The 26,634-nt window shown below is 38.6% G+C and overlaps 1 protein-coding gene across 4 annotated transcripts in view; it reads right to left on the bottom strand.

Annotated features, from left to right (window-relative positions):
- The window catches only part of PKN2 (protein kinase N2), a 168,156-nt gene extending 148,017 nt beyond the window's left edge, over positions 1-20,139 (bottom strand). For all 4 annotated transcript variants that reach the window (XM_025400723.1, XM_025400738.1, XM_025400733.1 and 1 more), the window contains exon 1: positions 19,629-20,139. In XM_025400723.1, the coding sequence (XP_025256508.1) occupies positions 19,629-19,676 (48 nt within the window). In that variant the 5' untranslated portion in view covers positions 19,677-20,139. The remainder of the gene's footprint in view (positions 1-19,628) is intronic.
- Between the last annotated feature and the right edge of the window lie 6,495 nt (positions 20,140-26,634).

The following is a 26,634-nucleotide window of genomic DNA, read 5'->3' as shown; positions in this document are numbered from 1 at the left end:
ACTTAGTGTCTCCTATAACCAGGCACTTTATATACATCATTTTTTAATACTTATAATAGTCTTTTGAGCCAGAAGTTATCCTCATTTTTATTAAAAAAAAGATGTGCCTCATGTAGCTAAATAATACATAGAGAGCTAATGGGTGTCAAGTATAGGATTTAAACCTAGGTCTGTATGATTTTAAAACTTGAGGCCGCCGGGTGCAGTGGCTTGTGCCTGTAATCCCAGCACTTTGGGAGGCCGAGATGGGCAGATCACCTGAGGTCGGGAGTTCAAGACCAGCCTGACCAGCATGGAGAAACCCCTTCTCTACTAAAAATACAAAATTTTCCGGGCATGATGGCACATGTCTGTAATCCCAGCTACTAGGGAGGCTGAGGCAGAAGAATCACTTAAACCTGGGAGGCAGACGTTGTGGTGAGCCGAGATTGAACCATTGCACTCCAGCCTGGGCAACAAGAGCAAAACTCCGTCTCAAAAAAAAAAAAAACAAAAAACTTAAGGTCAGCCACAGTGACTCATGCCTATAATCCCAGCACTTTGGGAGGTCGAGGCAGGCGGATCAAGACGTCAGGAGTTCAAGACTAACCTAACATGGTGAAACCCCATCTCTACTAAAAATACAAGAATTAGCCAGGCGTGGTGGTGTGCATCTGTAATCCCAGCTACTCAGAAGGCTGAGGCAAGAGAATCGCTTGAACCTGGAAGTGGAGGTTGCAGTGAGCCGAGATCTCGCCACTGCACTCCAGCCTGGACGACAGACCAAGACTCCCTCTCAAAAAAAACAAAAACAAAAACAAAAACAAACAAAAAAACTTGAATTATTTAGTAGACGAATGATTTCAACTGGGCTTTGAAATTACTAATCAGATTCCAAAAGGAAATTTGGAAAATATACGTAAGGTTACTTTTTAAAAAATTTTGCCAGTTAGGATATTACTATCAATTCTTATCATTTTTTAAAAATACACATTTTAATATCTATGAAGAAAAGAAGTTGAGAGGCAGAAATGGGCTTGGCACAGTGGTTCATGCCTGTAATCCCAACACTTAGGGAGGCCAAGGACGGAGGATCACTTGAACCCAGGAGATCAACACCAGCCTGCGCAACATAGGGAGACACCATCTCTAAAAAAAAAAAATTTTTTTTAATTAGCTGGGTGTGGTGTCACACGCCTGAGGCTGAAGTGAGCTGTAACTTTGCCACTGCACTCAGGCTTGGGCAACAGAGGGAGTTACTGTCTAAAAAATTTTTTTAAAAAATGAGGGGAGATGTTAATGCTTAGGCATTTTACAACCACCAGGTCATGAATCAGTGCTGCTCATGATGGTATTTTCACACTAAGAATAATGTTGTATGACTATATATTCTGTATGTGTTGGTATAAAGGTTTGGCAACTTTATATCAACATTTTAAAGTTTCCTTCTGTTTGCTGAACACTCGATAAATTTGGTTATGTAGTCTGAGAGGAGGAATTCGAGGGAACTGTTCTTCCTTAGAGGGAGAGAAGAATTTGGAGTTTCTAGGGCACAAAAGGAAGAAAGGGTTGCACAAATATGAACATAAAGAAGAGTGAGCCTTAAGATATGGAACTAGGTATTCCATGGGGAGAAGCATTGAGTGAACTGTGGGCATCCTTGTTGAAACCAGTTATGTGTTTATAAACGTGTAGAAACAGAAACCTAGGAAGCAGGGGTTGCCATAAGAACTTACAGCCTCCTGCCCCAGAAACACAGAATTCTTGGGGAGATTTGGAATTCCCATAAGGTACAAAATTGTGGGTTTGAGCCTATCATATCTAAAACTTGAAACTAAGATTTCAGCATGAATTTGTCCTTCAGATCAACTGGCCAGTCATTGAGAATGGTTCTAGTGAAAAAGCAAGTACTGGCACTGTTGAGGGAGAAGGCAAGATATAAAATAAGGAATGCTGCACACAGTGAAGGCCAGGGTAATAACCTGAGGAGACAGGAGATAGGATGTGGTTACTGAGGTAGGAATGAGGGATGGAGAAAAGTGACAGAACAAAATGCTCCAAAATGCCAAAAAGGCAATAGAGTATAAGGGTTAAGAGGAATTTGTGTTCTCAAGACAGAGAGATCTTGGATATGTATCTTGGTTCAAGCCAGTTCCGTGACCACGGAGAAGTTATTTAACTTAAAAGGAAGTTTAGTTTCCGATGTAGGTGCGCTGGCTCACATCTGTAATCCTAGCACTTTGGGAGGCCAAGGCGGGCAGACTGCCTGAGCTCAGGAGTTCGGTATCAGCCTGGGCAACATGGCGAAACCCCGTCCTCTACTGAAAATGCAAAATATTACCCAGGCATGGTGGTGCGCACCCATAGTTGCATCTACTCGGGAAGTCAAGACAGGAGAATTGCTTGAAGCCAGGAGGTGGAGGTTCCAGCAAGCTGAGATTGTACCACTGCACTCCAGCCTGGGCAACAGAAAAAAACTGAAAAAAAAAAAAAAAAAAAAAAAAAAAACAACATTAAAGAAAGAAGAAAAAAAAAAGAAAGTTTAACTTCTTTAATCTTCAGCTCTCTTGCCTGTAGAGGTAAGAGCCTTACTTCAGCTGAGTTGTGTTTGAGATAGAGTCTCACTTTGTTGCCCAGGCTGGAGTGCAGTGGCGTGATCTTGGCTCACTGCAACCTCCGCCTCCCGGATTCAAGCCATTCTCTTGCCTCAGCCTCCCGAGTAGCTAGGATTACAGGCGCCTGCCACCATGCCCGGCTAATTTTTGTATTTTTAGTAGAGACGGGGTTTCACCATGTTGGGCAGGCTGGGTCAAACTCCTGACCTCAGGTGACCCACCCACCTCGGCCTCCAAAAGTGCTGGGATTAGAGGCATAAGCCACTGCACCCGGCCTCGACTGAGCTGTTTTAATGATTAAGTAACATCAATATGTATTCATTATCATTTGTTTTTCATAATAAACATTACTATTATTACCTACTTCTGTTGTGTCTGGTGACAGCTCCTTCTGTTGGTAAAAATTCTCAGTCTGAGATGTGGGAATTCAATTATTATACGACTTACGGTAATAAAATTATGTACCTGCCAAGGGAAAAATGATATACTGCAGTTCTGCTCCCTCATAAATACCAAAACAAAAGCAGAAAAAGTTTAAGTAATGAATTAAAAATGGAAGATTTTCAGACATGAGACTGTTATTTATTTAACAAACATTAATCAGCAGCCACTGTCAGAGAGAAGGGACCACTTCCTTTGTCCTCGGAAGGTTTGTTGAAAATCACTGAAAAGAGGCAGATAAATAGAAGAAAAGGCATACAGATTTATTTCATCACAGTTTTATGTGACACAAAAGCCTTCAGAATGAAGAGCCAAAAATACAGGGGAAATTGTCCTTTTTTACACACAGGTTCAACAAAGTACGGACAGCCATGCAGAAACGTGATTGGACAAAAAGGGAATGATCTAATGTTAATAGACTGAGATCTAATGTTAATAGACTGAGTGGGAAACCATGCAAGACCTGTCTCATTTTTTTGTGTTTGTGTGCCTCTCTGAGTATGTATTCTTTACTTTCAGGTATGGAGAAGGGTTCTAAAATAGGGATCTCATGATCTATGGTCAAACAAAGCAGGTCAGGTAATTTTTTTTTGTGACCGGTGTTACACACAAAAAAAAAAAAAAAAAAAAGGGAAGAAGGAAAAGTTAGAATAATATTCTTTGGCCGGGCGCGGTGGCTCAAGCCTGTAATCCCAGCACTTTGGGAGGCCGAGAAGGGCGGATCACGAGGTCAGGAGATGGAGACCATCCTGGCTAACACGGTGAAACCCCGTCTCTACTAAAAATTACAAAAAACTAGCCGGGCGAGGTGGCGGGTGCTTGTAGTCCCAGCTACTCGGGAGGCTGAGGCAGGAGAATGGCGTGAACCCAGGAGGCAGAGCTTGCAGTGAGCCGAGATCCGGCCACTGCACTCCAGCCTGGGTGACAGAGCAAGACTCCGTCTCAAAAAAAAAAAAAAAAAAAAAAAAAAAAGAATAATATTCTTATGTTTTATGACCGACTTTTTAAAAGGGGTTCTGCATTGTGGAAGACAGTGTGGCGATTCCTCAAAGACCTAGAGGCAGAAATACCATTCAGAAATCCCATTACTGGGTATACGCCCTAAGGAATATAACTGGTTCTATTATAAAGATACATGCATGTGTATGTTCACTGTAGCACTATTCACAATAGCAAAGACATGGAATCCACCTAAACGACCATCAATGACAGACTAGTTAATGTAGTACATATACAACACCATGGAATACTATGCAGCCATGAAAAAGAACAAGATCAGCCAGGTGCAGTGGCTCATGCCTGTAATCCCAGCACTTTGGGAGGCCAAGGAGGGTGGATAACCTGAGGTTGGGAGTTCAAGACCAGCCTGGCCAACACAGTGAAACCCTGTCTTTACTAAAAATACAAAAATTAGCTGGGTGTGGTGGCACATACCTGTAAACCCAGCTACTCGGAAAGCTGAGGCAGGATAATCGCTTGAACCCAGGAGGCAGAGGTTGCAGTGAGCAAAGATTGTGCCACTGCACTATAGCCTGGGCGACGGAGCGAGACTCCATCTCAAAAAAATAAAAATAAATAAAAGGAACAAGGTCATGTCCTTTGCAGGGACATGGATGGAGCTGTAAGCCATTATTCTCAGTAAATTAAAGCAAGAACAAAAAACCAAATACTGCTGTGTTCTCACTTCTAAGTGGGAGCTGAACGATGAGAACACATGGACTCATCGAGGGGAACAATACACACTGGGGCCTACTGGAGGGTGGGGATGAGGGCAGGGAGAGCATCAGGAAGACTAGCTAATGGATGCTGGGCTTAATGCACCCCAGAACTTGAAAGTTGGAAATTTTTAAAAAAGGGAAGAAAATTTAAATTACATTAAATAATTCTAGCCTATATGCAAAAAAGAAAACAAGATATTTATGTAATTAAAAATACATTTGCACAAAGGCAGTGAATGGGCTGCACAATAAAATATATACATCTGAAGTTAGTGAACAGAAAGAAGAATAAAGGCAATCTCCCCAAACAGAGAAAATTTAAAGAAATAGGAAATACGAAGGTAAGTTTAAAGACATAGAAAACAGTCCAGGTGATCCAACCTATGTTCATGAAGTGTTTAAGAAAGATGTTGTAGGAACTATGCAGAAGAGGGGTCAGGGAGAAAAAGAGAGAAACAGGAAAGGAAGGAAGGAAAGAATATAATAGAAATATAAACCTTGTCAATGTAAAAACAATACAATACAATACAATACAATAAATAAAATCAGTGCAAGGGAAGTGAATAGTGGAAGTGTACTGAAACTCTCATTTTTGTGCAGAGTTAATAGATGCTGTGGCTCTACAAATCAAAACATAGTTGTAAAGGAAACTACCAGAAAAAAACTAAAAATAATAATGTAACTAACACATTTAGGAAATGAAGAAGGAAAAACAGAATTTGGTTAAATGTCTTTTGTAAACCACTTATAAATCACTGGGTTAATGCATACGGTCTAAAATTGATAAATCAAAAATTTAGAATTATAACATCAATTCCAGAAATAATAAAGGGCAATGTGACTACTTCTGGGGGGTAGGACTAACTGAAGAGAAAGTATTAATGAAGAGATCTTCACTTCTAATTTTATACATTTCAGTATCTTTTGATTTATCTGTGCATATGTATATACGGATTATTTTCAAAATTTTTTAAAAAGTTAAGCAATGTAGGAGTCTATGAATACTGTCTTTGATGCCTCTAAAAGATTATATAACGAAGTACTTGGTGAAATCTAGGTCCTTCCAGAATTGACATCACTAAATGCTAACATTTGGTGTTAAAACCACCATAAACAATATTTTCTTGTTTACTGTAAAACTGTTGTTGAGGACATTGTTTATGCATGAGTCATTGTTCACTGTATGGGGGGGCCCTTGGGTGAATCTCTTTCAAGGTCAGTGCTAAATAAAGCTTGCTTCAGTTGGGGAAGAAAGAAAAGGGAGGTGGTGGTTCTGGTTTCTATGATCCACCTTTAAAAAGATGGATTCTTATTTATCTGGCTAGCCTTGGAGGAAAAATGAAACTGAGAGACAAGAGGACGAAAAAAGATTAAAAAATAAAACAGCCCTTTTGTTTCTGAGACTACTTCTTAGAGCTTCATTGTAGAGTATTGTTTTCTGAGTCTCAACACTGCTATGTGCAAGTTACTTTCTTCAGGACTAAAGGGCTAAAGGGATAAAAGATGAAGATAAAAAATATAGTCCTTTCCTTCAAAGATTTTAAGCATTAAGCCTAGAAGAGAAAATGAGGCAGGATATAAACAACTACAGTACAATGCAATATATAATAAATGTCATGAGATAGAAAATATCCTTAAGTTTTGAGGAGAGACTGGACATGAGTAGGGGAAAATAAGGAAAAAAATAAATAAGCAAAATTTGAATTTGGCCTTAAAGAAGTATTCCAGTTGATAGAATGTAGTAAAAATACAGGTGAGGAAAAATCACTAATCATAGCATGCCTGAAAATGTAAGCTGCTTACATGAGTAAGACTTAAGAATGAAAAGTATTTTGGGGCTACAACAATGACAGCTTGGATTGCCTAGCTAAGGAATTAGGACTATATCCCACAAGAATTAAGGAGTCACTGAATGCTAGGGACAAATTCTGAATCCGGCAATTGTACATAGTTTAAATAAAAGCAGAATAAGACAAAAGAGGTAGAGGTAAAATATCAAGATATTATGATCATCCAAATGATAATGAAGGCCCATACTTAGACAATGGCAAAGGAATGAATGAATTCAAGATACAGAAGTAGAAGAAACAACTGAAGGGGCTGAAGCAACAATAGTCAAATAAAAGTGACTAGCAGATTTCTAGCAGCCAGGGGAAGAATAGCTTTTGGAAATTTAGAGAAGTCAGGTCTGGCAGATTGGTCATATAATTCTTTTTTTTTTTTTTTTTTTTTAAATGAGACGGAGTCTCGCTCTGTCACCCAGGCTGGAGTGCAGTGGCCGGATCTCAGCTCACTGCAAGCTCCGCCTCCCGGGTTCATGCCATTCTCCTGCCTCAGCCTCCTGAGTAGCTGTGACTACTGGCGCTCGCCACCTCGCCCGGCTAGTTTTTTGTATTTTTTAGTAGAGACAGGGTTTCACCGGGTTAGCTGGTCATATAATTCTTTTTTAAATCTGTTCATTTATTTATTCACACATTTATTAAGCATAAGCTATATGTCAGTTGCTAGGGACATAAAGAGGAGTAAGACCTAGTTCCTGTCTTGAAAGTAATAGAGACATGTAACAATTATCATATTAAGTGGTATGTTCAATAACAAGAGCTGTAAAATTAAAGGCTAATTTACAAATGTATCAAAATGCTGCATGACCAATTCCCTAAATTTATTAATCAAAAATATATCTTCAGTAAAACTTTTATTAGATATAAACATATTCATATATTCAATAAATATGATTTTCTTATCAGAATTTTAAGGATCGTCCAATTTGTCAAATGCTGTTCAGACAAGCAATATTAGTATTCTTAAAGTCAGAATCAGCATTTGCAAAGATAGGGAGTATGGTTCAGAGAAATGTAAATAGTTTAATATTCTAGAATGTAAGATAAATAGGGAGAAAAATCAGAAAACATTGGGGTCAGATGATGAGAAGTATAAATATATTTTATTCTATAATTGATGGAAAGTTGCTGAAACTTTCAAGCAGGAGAATCCCTAGAATTCTCAATCTAGAATCCCTTTTCAGAAAATAGTCTGTCCTAACCTCACAAGAGGTTTCTTGAAGCCATACTGATACCAGAGAATCTCATCCCTCGATTGCCATAGTTAGATGGATCAGGGACATATGTTCCACTGACTAAGGCCACTCAGATTTTCTCATCTAAGAAGTTAGAATTGTGACATACAGCAACTCAGTCAGTCAGCTGTGGTCTATGTGCCCTGAACTTATAGAATTAATGTAAATTTAGAAGTTAGGAGTGCCACTCGGAGACCACAGGGAAGAGAGCAAAGAGAATCAGTATACAGAGATACAAAGCAGTACACATACTTAAAGAAAAGAGAACATGTAGCCCTAAAAAGAAAGCATCCAGTTTCCCATTTAGTACCCATGGGATCTGGCTATACGTCTTACCCTTAACTGATAACGTCCCCATAGCTTTCCAAAAAATCCAATTTCTGCTTAAGCTAATTTAAGTGGTTTTCTATTTTCCACAACTGTTACTAAACAAGGTTTTGGTGGTTAATCAGACTCTGGTGGTCAATCTGAAGGATAAATTAAAGGAAAAATAGGCTAGAAATAGGTGGAACATTTAAGGTAGAAAAGGAGTTACCAAACAAAAGCAGTAGTAACAAACAGAGGCAGGTATGATGAAAGAAAAGTAACCAATATTGTGCAGGGTCTTCAAAGTTTAATTAACATTAGTTTCAGGAAGCTGGAGCAGTACCAATTTCCTCTCAAGACTAGAAGCAACAGAATGTCATGATACCTTTAAGAAAACTATTTCAACAGAATAACTGAGACAGAAGTCATATATGAGTAAGTTAAATAAATGGTAGACAAGGCAACTAAGAAATTTCTTATAAAAAGAAAGAAATTTGAGGGTACAACAGTATTAAAGAGTATAATAAAAACAAGAGATGTGAACTCACTTTTAAGCCAAAAGCTAGTGGATAATGAAAAGCCCCATCCTGCAAAAGAGTAAAACATGATATTCCAGAGCAAGCAAAAGTCCAGGAAAGTATAACCTTAGCAAGAAGAAGCAATTTTTTCTTAAAATTCAGTAGAAATAAAAAGGATGGCTAAAATTCCAAGAAATTTGAAAGTAAAGACAAGAAAACTTGAGGAAACTCACATGGTTGAAGAGCACATATCACTCACTACATAGAGATGAGTGATATGCTGAGAAGAAAGGAGCAGGAGTAGGTTGGATGACAGAAAACAACATTAAAAGTATGAGCCACAACTGGAGAATGGGATGGGTGTCAACAAGAGCTAAGACAAGGATGACCTTTACTGACCCAAAGCTTCAGGAGATAAAATTAAAAAAAAAAAACAAAAACAAAAGAACCACAAATTGATATAATAAGGAAAAAGTGAGGTATTACTGAGCTAGGTAAGGATAAGTTCAGGTACAGTTCAATACATAACCTAACATGATGTAACTCTAACTGGCAAAAATTTATCAAATTTGCAAGTCAGAGTTAGGCTAATAAAGCTATTTGCAGATGTTTCTATCCTAAAAGCTGAAAAGTGCTCTATTTTAAATTTGCATTATAAAGAAGTCTGGTAGACATTTCAAAATAATGTTTTTAAACATTAAAATAACTCAGACCTATCTCCATATTCAAAAATCAAAGCTATTAAATAAACAGCAATGAGATGCCACGATATACTTATTAGAATAACCAAAATCCAGAACACTGACAACACCAAATACTGGCGATGGTGTGGAACAACAAAAACTCTTATTGTTGGGAATACAAAATAGTTCAGCCACTTTGGAGGGCAGTTTGGGAGTTTCTTACAAATCTATTCTTACCGTACAATTGGACACCCTGGTATTTAACCGAAGGAGTTGAAAAGTTGCGTTCACAGAAAAACTTACATAGGATGTTTATAGCATTTTATTCATAACTGCCAAAACTTAGAAGCAAGCAAGATGTCCTTCAGTAGGTGAATGAATAAACTGGGGTACACACAGACAATGGGATATTATTCAGCACTAAAAAGAAATAAGCTATCAAGTTATGAAAAGACGTGGAGGAAAATTAAATGCTTATTTCTAAGTGAAAGAAACCAATGTAAAATGGCTACACATTGTATGATTCCAACTGCAAGAGATTTTCCCAAAGGCAAAACTATGGAAATTGTAAAAAGATCAGTGGTTGCCAGGGGATGGAGGAGAGGGAAGGATGAATAGGTAGAGCACAGAGAATAAGCTTAGTGCAGTGATACTATCCTGTATGATACTATAAGGCTGGATACACGTCATTATACATTTGTACAAACCCATAGAATGCACAACATCAAGATGTGTGCACTCTGGGCTCTGGATGATGATGATGCGTCAATAAAGGTTCATCAACTCTAACAAATGTACTCTTGTGGGGGATGTCGATAATGTATACATACATTATGTAGGGACGCAGGTTTTTGAGAAATCTCTAGACCTTTCTCTCAATTTTGCTGTGGACCTAAAACTGCTTTAAATAAATGAAGTCTATTAAAAAACAACAACTCCAGATAAGCTGACTTAAATCTAAAAAATAAAACTGCAAAATTCTTAGGAGCAAACTTGTGTGACTATCTTTTAAACCCAGGATAGGAAATAATTTATTTAAAAGGGCATGAAAAGCAATTACAGTAAGTCCTCACTTAACACTGTTGATGGGTTCTTGGAACTGTGACTTTAAGAGTAACAATGTGCTGCAGGTCCTTTAATAAAGCTGTTTTGTCAATATCATTTCTTTTCTTTGAGACAGGGTCTCACTATGCTCCCCAGGTTAGAGTGCAATGACCTGATTCCAGCTTACTGCAGCCTTAACTCTTGGGCTCAAGTCATCCTCTCACCTCCACCTCCCAAGTAGCTGGGACTACAGGTGTGCATCACCACTTCTGGCTAATGTTTCTTTGTTTATAATATCACTTCCTTATAACATTGATGAGAAAAAAGAAACTGGTTTCATTATACGTTGTTTTGCTTAAAGTCAGTTCCCAAGAACCAATCAATGACATCAAGTGAGGACTTACTGTATGATAAATAATGGACAAATTTGACTTAAGAATTTTTTTTATCGAAAGATGCACAGCAATGACAAAAACTGTATTTAGGATTCTGAGTTTGTAAATACTAGTAAACTGTGCAGACGATTAATATTTTGCTTTATATCCAGTATTAAATCTGATCACCTCCAGCATTTTAATGGCAAGCTATGAAAATACCTAAATAACTGCTCACATAATCTTACGGAATATACTGCCCTTTAAACAAAAGAATAAAATATTATTAATGACTAATAATTAGTTTGCAACGGAGAGATATGGAATTGGAACATAAGCAATTGATGAACTGTATAATTTTTGCTATTTCTTTGCTTCTGAATTTACTCGTTAACTAAATTAACCTAGCATTTGAGCGCCTAGTATGTGTGAAGCAATACATTATTTTATACAACTTCCTATAGTTGTTCATTTGGATAGTTTACAAATCCCCAGGCCATAAACTATTAATATAACTTTACTCTTTCTATTCCAAATGTACAATAGATAGTAAATGCAAGCCTGTTGATGATAATGATGTAAATTATTCTAAGTATTTGCCAAAGAAGGTAAAAGCATTTAAAACTGTCCCTCCCACACAACCCCAATAAAAGACAGTGAAAAAGTTAGGAACTGAAAGACATTCACAATGTACACACAGGATTAACATAAGCAATATAAAGAACTCTTATAAACCAATAAGAAAAACAAAAATAGGCAAGAGACATAAATAGGAATTTCACTGAAGCCACATGAAAAAGGCCGGCAAACTTAAAAAGAAGTGTTCTACATCAGTGACAACCAGGAAAATGTGCATCAAGATAAAAAATAAGGCAACATTTTACACCCTTTTGATGTGTAAAACTTAAGAGAATATCAAGTGTAGGAGAGGATGGATAACCAAAGGATCTTTTATTTCATACACTGCTAATATGAATATAAATTGGTGCAACCATAGTGAAAGTTCTGCATCATCTCTTAAGTTGAACATTCACCTACCCTATGAGGTAGCAATGCTACCTCCAGGTGTATAATAGAAACTGTGGCACATACACAGTAGGAAACATGCACAGACTGTCCATAGGATCTTTGCTTATAATTACAAACAAAACAAAACAAAACAAAAAACAGAAAATAACTGCCCAACAAGGGAGAGTGGATAAATATCCAAACATCCACCAAAGGAGAGTTAATGAATATTTCACTCAATGAAATATTATACAGCAATTTAAATGAATGACTATAGCACCATGCAAAAATGTGGATCAATCTTATTTGTAATAGGTGAAAAATCAAGTTCAAAAAGATTATATTCACAATTCTATACAAACAACTAAAAGACGTTTAGATTTACATGTCCAACTAACCTATACACAGTAGTCTCCTTTTATCCACCGAGAGACCCTCAGTAAATGCCTAAAACCATGAACAGTACTTAACTGTATATACACTTTTCCTTTAACATGCATACTGATGCTAAAGTTTAATTAATAAATTAGGCACAGTAAGCGTTAATCAACTAATAATAAAATAGAACAATTATAACTATACTGTAATTACAGTTATGAGTGTGGTCTCTCTCAAAGTATCTTAGTACTTATAAATATCTTATAGTACTATACTGTACTCACCTATTTTTGGACTACAGTTGACCATGGGTAACTGAAACCGCGGATAAGGAGGGACTACTATATAAGGAAGAGAATGAACACAGGACTCAAAAATGATGACCTAGATGACAAGAAGGTGGAAATAGAGGGATAGAATAGAGGAAAACTATAGGTAGGTTAAAGCTCCTAGCTTGTTTTGAGAGAGGGGCAGTGGTGGTCCATGAGTACTTATTAAAATGTTTGATAGACAGATGATTAATCCAAGCAGTGTGCCTGATGTTTAATGCATTTTTTAAAAATCCAAAAGTTGCATAAAATTTGTTCAATGACAATTCTGAAACAGGGAGAACAAACACCTCCTTAGAGAATCCCTAAGGTAGCAACTACAGGGAAGAGAAAAACGACATGATTAATGTATAAAATATACGATACTCAGGCCAGGTACAGTGGCTCACATCTGTAATCCAGGCACTTTGGGAGGCCAAGGCAGGTGGATCGCTGGAGTCCAGCAGTTCAAAACCAACCTGGGCAACATGGCAAAACCCCGTCTCTCCAAAAAAATATAAAAATCAGCCATGCATGGTGGCTCACACCTGTAGTACCAGCTACTCGGGAGGCTAAGGTGGGCAAATCACTTGAGCCCAGGAGGCAGAGGTTGCAGTGAGCCGAGATCACATCACTGCACTTCAAGCTAGGTGACACAGCAAGATCCTGTCTCAAAAATAAAATATATATATATATAAAAAACTTTCAGCACATGTATTGTGTGGTATGTATTCTATAATTAAAAATAAATTCCAAATTTTGTCATAACTACATTCCATTAAATTAAGGTATATATGAGCCAGGGCAGTAAAACTTTCACCAATTTGATAAGTCACTGTCAAATTTCCAAAAGAGATAAATCCTAACAGTATTATATAAGTCTTGTATATCCACTCATCTTTATGAGGCACTTCAACACTACCTTCACATCTAAGGTGTTTACTGTCATCAAGTACACTGTCCCATGCTTTCCTGATCTTCATTTTTTACAGGCAATATTTATGTATATAATGTCACACAAATTTCATTTTTGTGATTGCAAAAAAAGCCAAGTATGGTAACAGAGCTAGTTTCAAACAAGATGTCATCAGATAAAATTAAGAGAAGCTAGACATGCATCAAGATAAAGGTTCTCTATTTCTGTTTTATTAAGGAATTACTTTTTCATTAGTATATTTTTCCCACTCTCAATTTTAAATATTTTTGAAGCTTTTAACCAGTTTTCAACTTTGCTGTCAAGTTTGAACTCTGCTGTATATCAAAAGTTAATCATATTAAATGTCATATACTCTAGAGTAAAACTGGTTTTTGAAATAATATAGACATTTGACAATTATCAGCACACTGTATTTTATGAGGGAATAATGTATAATTAACTGTTTTATTCAAATACCATTTATGATATGGAAGTAACATTATTTTAGGTGATGTTTACAAACTACTACTCTATTTGTTTAAAAGTAAACATACTTCTGATGAATGGCATGAAAATTTACCATTGCCAAATTCAAAAAGCAGAAATAAGAGAGCCCAAGGAATCAGATGCTAAGCTCTGGGATAAAGAGATGATGTCTAGAAGGTGTCCCTACTTCTCCCTATTTCAACACTATGTAAATGGTAGGAATTGCAAGACACTAGACCTAATCTCTATAATACTAATGAGAGATGACCAAAAAAAAAAAAAAAAAAAAAAACCACCATGGTAGAGCCATCATTTAGTAACACTAGTTTAACACAGAGACTTTTACTTGGTAGTCAAGAAATATTTAGAAAGTTATTTAGCAAGTTTAATTCAGTAAAGTATGCGCTACAATTTACAAACATCGTGGTAGTCTATAAGAGCAGCATCAAACCTAAGCTGAAAAAACACACGGTATTGATATATTCAACGAAATTGTTGCTATACTTCATTACTGTCTATTACTAAATCCATACTACTGCACTTTTCTTTGAGACAGGGTCTCACTCTATCACCAAGGCTGGAGGTGCAGCCGCATGATCTCGGCTCACTGCAACCTCCACCTACCAAGTTCAAGCGATTCCTGTGCCTCAGTCTCCCCAGTAGCTGGGACTACAGGCGCACATCACCACACCGGGCTAATTTTTGTATTTTTAGTAGACAGGGGTTCACCATGTTGGCCAGGCTGGTCTCGAACTCCTGACCTCACGTGATCCACCTGTCTCAGCCTCCCACAGCACTGGAATTACAGGTGTGAACCACCGCGCCCAGCCTGCACTTTTCTTCTTAATAAAGCAGTGACTCATAATTGAAATATTCTGAGATTTAAAAAGTAAAAAAAAAAAAAAAAAAAAGCTAATTAGATCCACTCATCTAGAACCAGAGGCAAGAAAAAATTTTTTAAACTACTGTGATTTCTATCTTAAAACTCTCTGAGCTTCATTTTTCTTCAAAATTCTAGTAAGTAAAATGAGATGAAAAAAAAGAAAAAATGGACTCTACGGCCATGGGACTTTTAGGTGGGAAAAGTCTGTCAGTCTTTAAGTGACAGAACTATGAGCAACTTTTATTTTCTTTTGTGCTTTTCCACATTTTCTGGATTTTCTGTAATACATGTGCATTACATTTCTAATTTGAAAACAATGTAAAGTCTGTCTTAACTACCCGGCTTACCTTCTCATACTACCATCCCCCAAACCACCCTAAAATTATAATCCTCCCAACTCAGACCTTCCACTTTCCAGTGTCACTGCAAAATTAGACACCACCTTCTAATTTTCCATTAAATGAGTAAACTACCAGTGTGCTACATGGAAGAACGATGTAACTATTATAGAAATCCGTTTAGTACTTTTAAAGGGGATATTTTTGGGAAAAGGGATTAGAAACGTAAATTAAAGAAAACTACGTAATTTCATATGTCAAAGATTATAATGAACTTCTCTTAAAATAATCTAGACATCCCTCATCCTAGGTGACAAATGGAGCCTTCTCATCAATGTATTGTGCTCCTACTAAGTGTCAACACAGAGCTAGGTTACATATGAGTATAAAATTTTAAAGCAAAGCACAGACAGTCTACAGAGTAATGTCAAATCTTTTGGGAAGTTTTGGGCAAGCATGTGACACCTTTCATGAGAAACAGTAATTCTTAATGAAGAAATCCTGTAAAAAGATTATTTGTACTATGATTCTTTGTGAAATATTAGACCGTATTTACAATAATAAAACACTGCTACATTATAGACTACCAAGTTGAATGTAGAAATCATTTCTCCTTGTTACAGATGGAGCTAACAAGTTAAGTTAATGTTGGTAAATTACATTTTTGGCCAATCTGTAGAAAGTTCACACCACTATAACATTAGATGCAAAATATTTATAGTTCCCCAGAACTGTGGCAATTTAAAGAATGGTACAGTGGGGCCGGGCACAGGGGCTCACACCTGTAATCCCAGCGCTCTGGGAGGCCGAGGCAGGCAGATCATGAGGTCAGGAGTTCAAGACCAGCCTGGCCAACACAGTGAAACCCCGTCTCTACTAAAAATACAAAACATTAGCCAGGCGTGGTGGCAGGTGCCTGTAATCCCAGCTACTCGGGAGGCTGAGGCAGGAGAATCGCTTGAACCTAGGAGGCGGAGACTGCAGTGAGCAGAGATCGCACCACTGCACTCTAGCCTGGGTGACAGTGCGAGACTCCATCTCACACACACAAAAAAAGAAATAGTGTAATGGGAAACATATAGACCTGGGTTCAAACTCAGACACACAATGTAACCATAAGCAATTTACTTAATATTCTTGAACTTAAGTTTCCTGATCCACAACATGAAAATAACACCTACCTTATTGGATCGCTGTAAAGATCAAATGAGGTGTATAGGATACTAAGTACAATGTCTGATATGTAGCAAATAATTTTTAAAATGTTGTTTGTACTCTAATTATCCTCTAGTACAATTATCTATACTCTCTTCTGGAAAGCAAAAACCTATCTTGTCATCTTTATATCCTCCAACATAGCTTTGGTAGATACTACATAACTGTTTGGTGAAATTAACCCCTGTAATATAAGGGTAACTATCTCAACTTTCCACTTGAGCAAGTTACCTCTATCTAAATAAAATCTGCTGAGAATGGAATTTAAAATTCCCAGACCAACACTTTATTGGGCATTTTGATGAAGAAAATGAATCTCCAATAATCAACAAGATAGCTTTATTAGCACACTGCTCAATATTTGGTCTGCATTCTACAAAATTACCATTGTAGCCAACACTTTCATTTTGAGATTCTTTACAGTTTTCATTAATCCAGGTTCCTTGGAAATAAACGTTAGTTTCTTTGGCATTGCAAAAATGTCTAAGTTTTCTGCTATACTTCAAATAAAAAATAAAGAGAATACAACACAACAAATTAGTTATGAGATAAAAATTAGAAATTGGCCATTTTAAACAGCCAATTTTTATTTTTATTACAGTAAATATTCTTCCTTATACCTTGAAACCTCTAGCCACCAAAGTTTACATAGTTTATTAACGCTTCCTTGTTGAATAAGCCTCCTGAATTACTACCAATACTTAAAAACATTACTCCATGCTATTACAGTAATTAACAGGACAGAATACTGTTGTTTCAGATTTTCTTACTTTGCCTTTCCACAACCAAAAGCTAATTCCAGCTCAAGCAGTGGAGTATTTCAAATTCTACAATTTGAAAAAATAATGAAAAGCTGGATATATTTCTAAATAAATATCAATTTCATTAAAGGTAGGTTGTAATATGTAACTTTCAGAGTAAAACAAGCATTCCTGAGACAGGATACATAGCAAAGTAACAGTTTTAACCATTAAATACATCTTAAAACTGGCTACAGAATTTCTTAAATACTTAAAATCTGTATGGCAGAAAAGAATTAAGAATGTCATATTAAACAGTATTTCAGTCTAAGTTCAAACAATTTAGAAGCTTTTAAAAAAACTGATTCTTGAAACGAAAGTTTAATAAATACTTGGTTACTGTACACTAAGTTTCAGGACCCAATGAAATAAAATGTTTGAATGGATGGAAATATTTGGTGAAGCAACCTTTATGACTATCTTTAGTGTTGATGTAAGTAATATTCTCAAAAATTTTAATAAACACGATAAAGTTTAAATGCAGACTTTTATCAAAACTGGGAGTCAAATAAACCAAGAAAATGACTTGGATATATGACAACCTATAAGGTAACACTTAATAAAAACTATTCTTTTTTCTGGAAGGGGTTACATTTCAGTTTATCTAGAAGCTTAACTTTAGGTGTTCCTCTATTTTGGTCGTATTTCTAAGTCATCATATTGAAAATTTCTTCCTTCTTTGCTTGCTTCCTTGTTATTACCAAAATTGATCTTTTTAATTAAAAGATCCTAAATGTTGTATTTTAATACACATGAAAATATAATTTTCAGTTCCAGTGCCGAAGTAGGTGTCTTTTATGCCAACTTTCTATAAAATACAAGTAACAATGCCAAATATATTATAACTCGAACACTGCTCAATTCAAAAGAAAAATGACCCTATCATCCTTCTCAATCAAAACCAAAGTATGTTTTTCATGGTTCAAGACCAGGTAATGTAAAGTATTTCTCACTTGCCTCACATCATCTCCATTTTAAAAGCTGATGCAAATTATTTACTATTAATAAAATAGTAAATTACATTCATTTAGCAAATGTGGTATGCTGTAAGATCTGCTTATAAAAGGCTAACTGTAATTAAAATATTACATAGCAACATTTTCAATGATATGAAATTCAGCTTTGCATTACCAAAGGATTCTAAATGTGCAACACTGCATTGGTATACATTGTTACAATCTCTATTTTTGTGGAGGAATATCAACTATTATACCAACGTTTTCAACCCTACGTCTGATTGCACAAGAAACCAAACTTATAAAGAGATTTCTTAAAAAGTGTATTTAAACAAGAAATTTAGACGCAGTTGCAATACTTAATTTTGACATCAAGAATCAACTGTTTCAGAATTTCTAGATTTAGTCTTTCTTTAAAAAAATTAACTGTCCAACACACAAAAAGACATGCAAGCATGCTGTTTTTTTCCCTAATTCCCATCTACAATCTTCGAGTAGCTAAAAGATAACTATATTAAAATAAAGCAAAATAACTTTTAAGTCAAAAAAAACATGAAATTTTAACATCTTTGTTAAAATTCAGATGTAAACACTTCTGGAACACTGCCAAGTAATGAAAAACCCGACAGGGTAGCTTAAGTCCCCATGTACACCATAGAGATCTAAAAACGAAAATCGTGCCTACATCATCAAATATTTAGCTGGAAATGGGAAAATAATAATACTGCTACTCGACATGGACTTAACTAAGCGATCTGTTTTGCTCTTATCTTTTGCAGACATGTGGTGCCCAATGTTTTCCCTTTCTCATTAGTAAACAACTTATATAGCTCTTTCTCTGGTGCTCAAATGAGAGGGAAAATGAAAGTCTGAAAAGCATCAGCATCTGAGCTTCCGGATCTGGGCAGGGGTAGCCGAGAAAGGCACCGTGTATCTATCACTTAGTTTAAAAAAAAAAAAAAAAAAAGGAAAAGAAAAAGATAACTCTCAAAATAGAGGAAAGAAATTCTGTCACCTGAAGAGGGCTGGCGAAGTGAAGCAAGCATTTGGTGAGACTCGTTTTTTTAAAAAAAACTTGTCTAGGGGCTGGAAGTTATGGGGGCGCTCTTTGTGCGGAGTCTGAGGGGAGGGGGAGGGACAAGAAAACAGCTTGGGAGTCATTCAAAAGAGTTTAAGGAGCCGAGTACTGAGGAAAGGCGGGGCGGGGCCCAGCCGCGCGAAGGGAGGGGGCGACAGGGGCGTTCGCGGGCAGCTCTGACACCGCGGGAGGGGGCGACGGGCCGGCCTCTCCAGGGACCGGGCGAGAGCAGGCTCCAGCTGCAGCAGGGCTGCAGAGATGGGGTTCCCTCTGGTAGGCAGAATCAAAGCAAAGCGGTGGCAGGCCAGGGCTTTGGCGGGGGAGAGGGTCTGGCCCCCGAGGGAAGCGGTTCCCCGAGGGAAGCAGTTCCCGAGTGACATCCCGGACTTTCCGCACTTAGCGGGCTAGGGGCGCGGCGGCCGCAGGGCTTTCCTTGGTCCCCGACGCCGCGCGGGGCTCTCTCCCTGTCTACTCAGCCAGCGACTCTCGCCAGGGCCGCGGCCCTTACCTGCAGTTCCGTGAGCATAATCTCCCCCCGTTCGGGGTTGGACGCCATTGCGCTCCGGTATGGACTCCGCACCTGGAGGCGGCCGCCGCTGGCAAAGGGAGAAGGCGGGACGGGGCTCAGGGTGGGGGTTGAGGAACGGGGAGAGAAATAAAAAAAAAAACACAAAAACTAGAGATTCATGGAGGCGCAGCCCCTGCTGGAGGCGCGGCTTATTCCGTCCGGTTCATCGAGAGCGGCGGGGGAGCGAGGGCACTCGTAGCGGGCTTCCTCTCGCCGCCCGCCCGCCGCCGCCGCCGCCCGCACCGGACTGTTCGCCTAGTCGCTCCCTCTGGGCGACGCCAGGAGCCGCCTCAAGTCTCTCCGTGCGGGGCGCTGCGGCCGCGGCTGCAGCTCCTCCTGTCGCACCATTTGGCTGTCACCGCGTCGCAAAAGCGGCCTCACTTGGCGGCTGCCAGCACACGTGACGGCGGCAGTCACTGCCTCTCATCGGGCTGGGAAGGTGGGGCAGAGGGGTTCCCCAGGGCTAGCAAGGCGAGGGGGCGGGGCGGGGCGGCTTCCGACCCGACTCCGCGGCGAGGGCAGCCATTGGACTCGGCTGGGGTGAAAATGAGGGGAAAGGACTGGGCTGGAGTCTCTGGGGAGGCGGGAAGAGGAAGAAAACACACGCCTACTTTACTGCTGCGTTAACGGCCTCACTGTGAACACTAGAACTCGGGAGCCTGCTCGCTGTTGTTTTTTTAAGTTTTTTCTTTTTTTTCTTTTTCTTTTTTTACCCCCAGTTCTACCTTGCCGAAGCTTGGGCCTAACTTTAACAGGCACTTTTGTAACCTCCACAACCCAAAAAGCTTCGGAACTCAGATCTTACAGATTACTCCTCTGTTCTCCCCTTGCCCGGCCATCCCCATCAACCCAAACTAATCATCTTGCCTTTTGCTCACCCTCTTCCCCAGCCCACAGCGCGCTTTCTGGACCAGTTAAGGTGCGCAGCTTGCTAAACGGGTCTGGTCTGTACTTTTCATGAAATGTAAGCGGCTGGATCCCTGGCAACTTTTAATGCACAGCCTTTAAGATGCCTTTTTCTTGAAGCTGAACTACTGTTTCTTGTGCTGGAGAACTCATTAGCTGGTTTTTTGGATTGTTTTAACTTTATTTAAAGAGGGAGGAGGTGGGACGGGATTACCCTCGGGAAAGGAAAAAAGCCAACTTGTCGTGGTAAGCATTAAAGCTAACCTGACTACTTAGTAACGTATAGCTAAGTAGAGTAAATCTAGGTGTTTGTTTTTAATGACACTGTAGTATTAAGGAATTTAGAAGTCTCCCACAGGTAGCTTTTGTTTTTGTTTTGTCTGAGCAGTGAATGGATAGGTAAACACGTAACTTTCAATTTTTTGAAGCTGCGGTGCAATTCCTTTGTTAAAAACTACCTGGAGAAAGTGGTAAGGGTTATTTAGGTAGGTTGCTACTTAGGAAGGACATTAGTTGACATACTTCTTAGGAAGCGTAATATTACGTACTTGTCACACGCTCCGTGTAAATCTGTTGGGCTGATGCTAGGACTTATGTTTATCCTTTTGCCTTCTCAAGTCTCATGTATCAATTCAGCAAACATCTATTGAAGATCTGGAGTTCTGTGGCCACAGTTTCTGAATTCTAACTCATATGTGTGTGATAAAGGATTTTTCTGGTGTGTACTTCACAAGTCTTACAACTGTTTATATATCTAATATATTGCCTTGGTTGAAAGTGATAATTAAATTTACGTGAAAGAATACTTGGAAAGGCCAGGATATGATTACCTTTCCTGGTAACTAGAAGCCAGATGGTGTCCTAGGCTTTGGAGTTACAGCAAGGATTAAGAGTTCTTATCCGGCCAGGTGCGGTGGTTCACGCCTATAATCCCAGGACTTTGGGAGGCCAAGGCAGGCGGATAATCTGAGGTCGGGAGTTCGAGACCAGCCTGGCCAACATGGTGAAACTCTGTCTCTACTAAAAATACAAAAACTAGCTGGGCATGGTGGCGTGCGCCTTGTAATCCCAGCTACTCCGGAGGCTGAGGCAGGAGAATTGCTTGAATCTAGGAGGCAGAGGTTGGAGTGAGACTCTGCCTCAAAAAAAAAAAAAAAGAGGTCCTTATCCTTGGAGTGACTGGAGAATTCTTTGGGGAAGCCAACTTACATCTAAACAACAATAATTTTAAGTAATAGATACAAAGTGTTAGGGGAGCACTGCATGCTTTTGTGTGTGTGTGTGTGTGCATGCATGTTTTATTGTGGTAAAATGCGTAATCAAATTTATTGTAACCATTTTAAGTGTACAATTCAGGGGCATTGAATGCACACAGATTTATTTATTTATTTTTGAGACGGAGTCTCGCTATGCCACGAGGCTGGAGTGCAGTGGTGCCATCTCAGCTCACTGCAACCTCCGCCTCCCAGGTTCAAGTGATTCTCCTGCCCCAGCCTCCTGAGTAGCTGGGACCACAGGCACATGCCACCACGCCTGGCTAATTTTTGTATTTTTAGTAGAGACGGGGTTTCACCATGTTGGTCAGGATGGTATCGATCTCTTGACCTCGTGATCTGCCCGCTTCGGCCTCCCAAAGTGCTGGGATTACAGGCATGAGCCACCGTACCCGGCCTACAGATTTATTTTTGTCACAGCTTACTGCAGAATGGATTTGAGATGGCTGTCATACACATAGAAGGTGATTAATAATGGTGGAACTAAGTTAACTGTGCAAGGGCTTAGAAATACAGTCAATGAGCAGTCTTTGTAAGAATTAATTTAGATATAAATGTTCACATTTCAGCATCATGTAATTTTAGAACTAGAAGTGACTTGAAATACCAAGCTTAACTCCTATTATAGGTAGGAATAAAATAACAAATAGTTTCCTTAGCTATTTAGGAACAAGACAACAGTATTACTTAGTGGCAGAGGTGGGGACTATTACCTAAGTCTCCTAATTGCCATTCATGCTTATTTTAACCTTCACCATGCCACTATAATAACTTTAAATTGATATTAAACTGAAAGCATTAGACTCTCTTAAATTTTTACCATAGAAAAAGACTTTAAATTTTACATACTTCTAATGTTAAAACAATGTTAATAATTAAAAAAAATTTTTTTGAGACAGTCTTGCTCTTTTGCCCAGGCTTGACTGCAGTGGCATGATCATAGCTCACCACAACCTCAAATTCCTGGGCACAAGGGATCCTCCTGACTCATCCTCCCAAATAGCTGGGACTATAGGTACACACCACTGTTGATAAGGAATAATAATTTTACATTTCACCTATAAATTTAAGCAACAAATATACAAAGTTTTAAAAGTTATGGAATTATTTCTGAGATTAGCCGTGCTAGGGAAAGTAGTACAAAATGGAGGCCAACAATATTAAAACTACTTGATAATCTGAAATATGTGATGATTTAAACAGCAAATTAGTTTCATTTAAGCTGAAATTTACTACCCAGGTAACATTCTCTGTTGAGGGGGAAAAAATGTAATAGGACATGGATCATACTTATCAGACTGCAGCACACTTGAAAAAGTTTTAATAGAAACACATACCAGCTTGATTCAGATGGGTTGTATTGGGCCCCTGTTTACAAATGTGTTTAGGGAATCCTCAATATAGTTCTGAAGTTGTGGTCTAATTTACGTTAACAATAAAAAAAAAAAAGTTTTTTTAGCATCCATTTAAGAGGGCAAAGTCCTTAAAATTATCTGGATTGTATCACTAGTTATGCGGGTACCTTTTTAAATTTTTCATAAATATTTTAAAGGTCTTTAAGAAGTAGAAATGACCAAAAATCTAGACTGAATAGAAAGTGTTATCTTTTTTTCTTTTTTTTTTTTTTTTTTTTTTTTTTTGAGACGGAGTCTCGCTCTGTCGCCCAGGCTGGAGTGCAGTGGCCGGATCTCAGCTCACTGCAAGCTCCGCCTCCCGGGTTTACGCCATTCTCCTGCCTCAGCCTCCCGAGTAGCTGGGACTACAGGCGCCTGCCACCTCGCCCGGCTAGTTTTTTGTATTTTTTAGTAGAGACGGGGTTTCACCGTGTTAGCCAGGATGGTCTCGATCTCCTGACCTCGTGATCCGCCCGTCTCGGCCTCCCAAAGTGCTGGGATTACAGGCTTGAGCCATCGCGCCCGGCCATCTTTTTTTCTTAAAGATGAGATGTTACAGGAAAAATTCTAGAAAAGCTAACAATTGTTTTTTTTTTTTTCTTTTTCTGTGTTTTTGAAACAGATATTCTGATAATATGGGCCCTCTTTTTCCTTAAATTTCAAGTGAAATGAGACAGGAACCATATATCCAGGGAAAGGGCCAGAAACCTTTATTTTGTGAGTCACATTTTTTATTGCCTTCCGTTGTGTATTTCCCTGTTGCTCTTCCTTAATATTTGTAAACTGTGCAAATTCAAACTTGTCCCTACAGTATGATGGAGAATCAATACGAGAGTTTTGTTTTCCTTTCGTTGTTGTTGTTTTCCATGTTCGTGTTAGAAGAAAAAGCCCACCCCTGCTTCCAAAAGATTAGAATGAAGTAGCAGTGGTAATCAAAGTAAGAGTGCCTAAGGAAATGCAAAACTCCAGAGGACAGAATAAGAATTACTTGGTCACCACCCTTTTCTTAAGAAACCGCCTTGTAGAAATCATTCTCTTGTATGAGCTCTGAAGATAATTTTGAGAACAGGGTTCTTAAGATAAAGTCAAGAACACAGAAGAGTAGTCAGCTATAGTGACTACAGTAGCTGCTTTTTAGAATGTCAGCTCAGTCCACATCCACTTGACTGAGAATTCCTCCTATTCCCAGAGATATCTCTGAAGCCATGTTGACTCTGCTTAACATACCTCTTCCAGTAAACTATGATTAGATCACTGATAGACCATATCCAGGTTTAGCTGATCAGATTTTCCCTCTAAGACTTTGGAAACAGATCATTGGAATTCTGATCAATTGGCAGTCTAGAGTGGCAAGGTGTTGTTCTATGGATTGGATAGCCATTTTCTGCCAGGTACGCAACGATGCAGAAAAACTGCTCTTTGGAACGAGAAAAAAATTTAATTCTTCCTATCACTGGGAATATAATGATTACCACAGCATACCTGGTCGCTTTTGTTATGGAACTTGTAGTTTGGTAAAACAGGTACAATGATAAGGTAAATTCATAATACTTTAAACATAGGGCAGAGAATCTTTTCCTAAGTACTTCACACTTAAACTGAGTTCTCATAAGTGTGTAAATGTTAACTGGGGGGGAAAAAAAGGTGTAAAAGCCTTCCAGAGAGAGAGAATAACATAGATAAATAGTTCTAATGTGGGTGGGGGAAACTTTATTGTAATTACTGCAAGGTTAAGTAGGTTATAGCAAAGAGATGGGGGAAGAAGTAAGAGTGTGTAGACCATATGTATCAGGATAGGCTATGCTATAGGTTATCCTATGTATAGGATAGGTTATGCTGTGTAACAAAATACTCCAAAAGCTTGTCAGTAGTCTACAAGAAGGTTTATTTACCTCCCATCCTGCATGCTTAACATGGCTCTGCTCCATATCATCTTCACTCTGGACTGAGGCTGACTGAGCAATCTAACATCATTGTCATGGCAGAAGGAAAAGTGGTAAAGCATGGTTCTTAAAGTATAGGCTCACATTTTTTTTCTCTTTTCAACAGCCAAACCTTTGCCATGCCTGAGAGCAACAAGGGGGCACAGACAGTGGTACCACAATGAAGGGTACTGAATGTGGGTGAATAGCAATCCAGTTCCATGTTTAAGATTTTGAAAGCCAGGGAGGGTGGCTTGTTCCTGTAATCCCAGTAACTCAGGAGGCTAAGGGAGGAGGATCATTTGAGGCTTGGAGTTAGAGACCAGTCTTGGCAACACAGCAAGACCCTCTCTCAAAAAATAAAATTTAAAAAAGATTTTGATGTTTATCATAGCAGTAATGGAAATACCATTGAATGAATTTTTCATTTTAAACAAGTCAAAATGGCTGTAATGAGGAAAACAGTTTTGAAATGGCCAAGAGTCAATTTGGAGAGAAAAATTAGGGGGCTGTGTTAGTTTTCTAGGCAGAAAAGGGGTGGGTAGTACTTTAAAGTCGGGTCATGGCAGTAGAAATGGAGAGAAGTCAATAGATTTAATAGATAGGAGAATCTAGTCACGTTCAGAGAAGCAGAGATGATAATATGTGGTCGCAGGATGGCAGAGGAAATATAGCAGGTTTGGTTCTCGATGTCTAAATAGTTGCTGGCTCCAGTCTTCCAGGAAGTCCAGCTACTCTCTTCTTTGTTCTTGGGTTCCTTGTATTCTCCTCATGAATTTCCCTTCCTGCTTGAGCTTGCGTGTGGTTGTGCGTGTGTGTGCTTAAGCAAACAGCCATAACTAGGCTATTAAGCCAAGGAGATAACCATCAGAGAAAGCATGACACCACAGTTCTGCCTACAGGATACAAGTAAGTAGGACAAGCAACACAGTTTAACTGGTGTTATCTCTTCTTCCAGTGACTCCGTCTCTACCCATTCTGCTTATTGTTCCCAAAGGATCCTGACACCAGCAAATGTACAAATTATAAACAATGAGTACATATTAGATCTCATATGAACCTTCCCATAGTAGTTTGTTTATACATCTGTTTGGGCAGTTTTTTCTCTACACAGTTATTGGATACAGTCTTGCTCTCACACTAAACTTTAAGCTGCTAGAAAAGGCCCATGTGTCTTAGATAGCCTAGTATAGTATCTCTTATGTCGTAAATATTTGTGTGTGTATATATATATGTGCATTTCTGTATGTGTTACAGAAATTTAGGTTGTTAGCTAGGGACTGCATGGCCCTCAGAAAATTAGGTAAGCTTGCCTTGAAGGCCCAGTTTCATAGCCTTTAAAGTCAAGAGCCTCTTTTCTTCTAGTCCATTTGAACCCTGAAAGGTTATTCACAAATACTTTCCTGCTTCTCTCTCCCTCCACATATATTCTCACAACACTCCTCTATCA

This window comes from Theropithecus gelada, chromosome 1, assembly GCF_003255815.1.
Source record: "Theropithecus gelada isolate Dixy chromosome 1, Tgel_1.0, whole genome shotgun sequence".
NCBI classification, from domain to species: Eukaryota; Metazoa; Chordata; class Mammalia; order Primates; family Cercopithecidae; genus Theropithecus; species Theropithecus gelada.
Note: the sequence above shows the minus strand (reverse complement) of the source record. Positions and strands in the feature narration are given on the sequence as shown.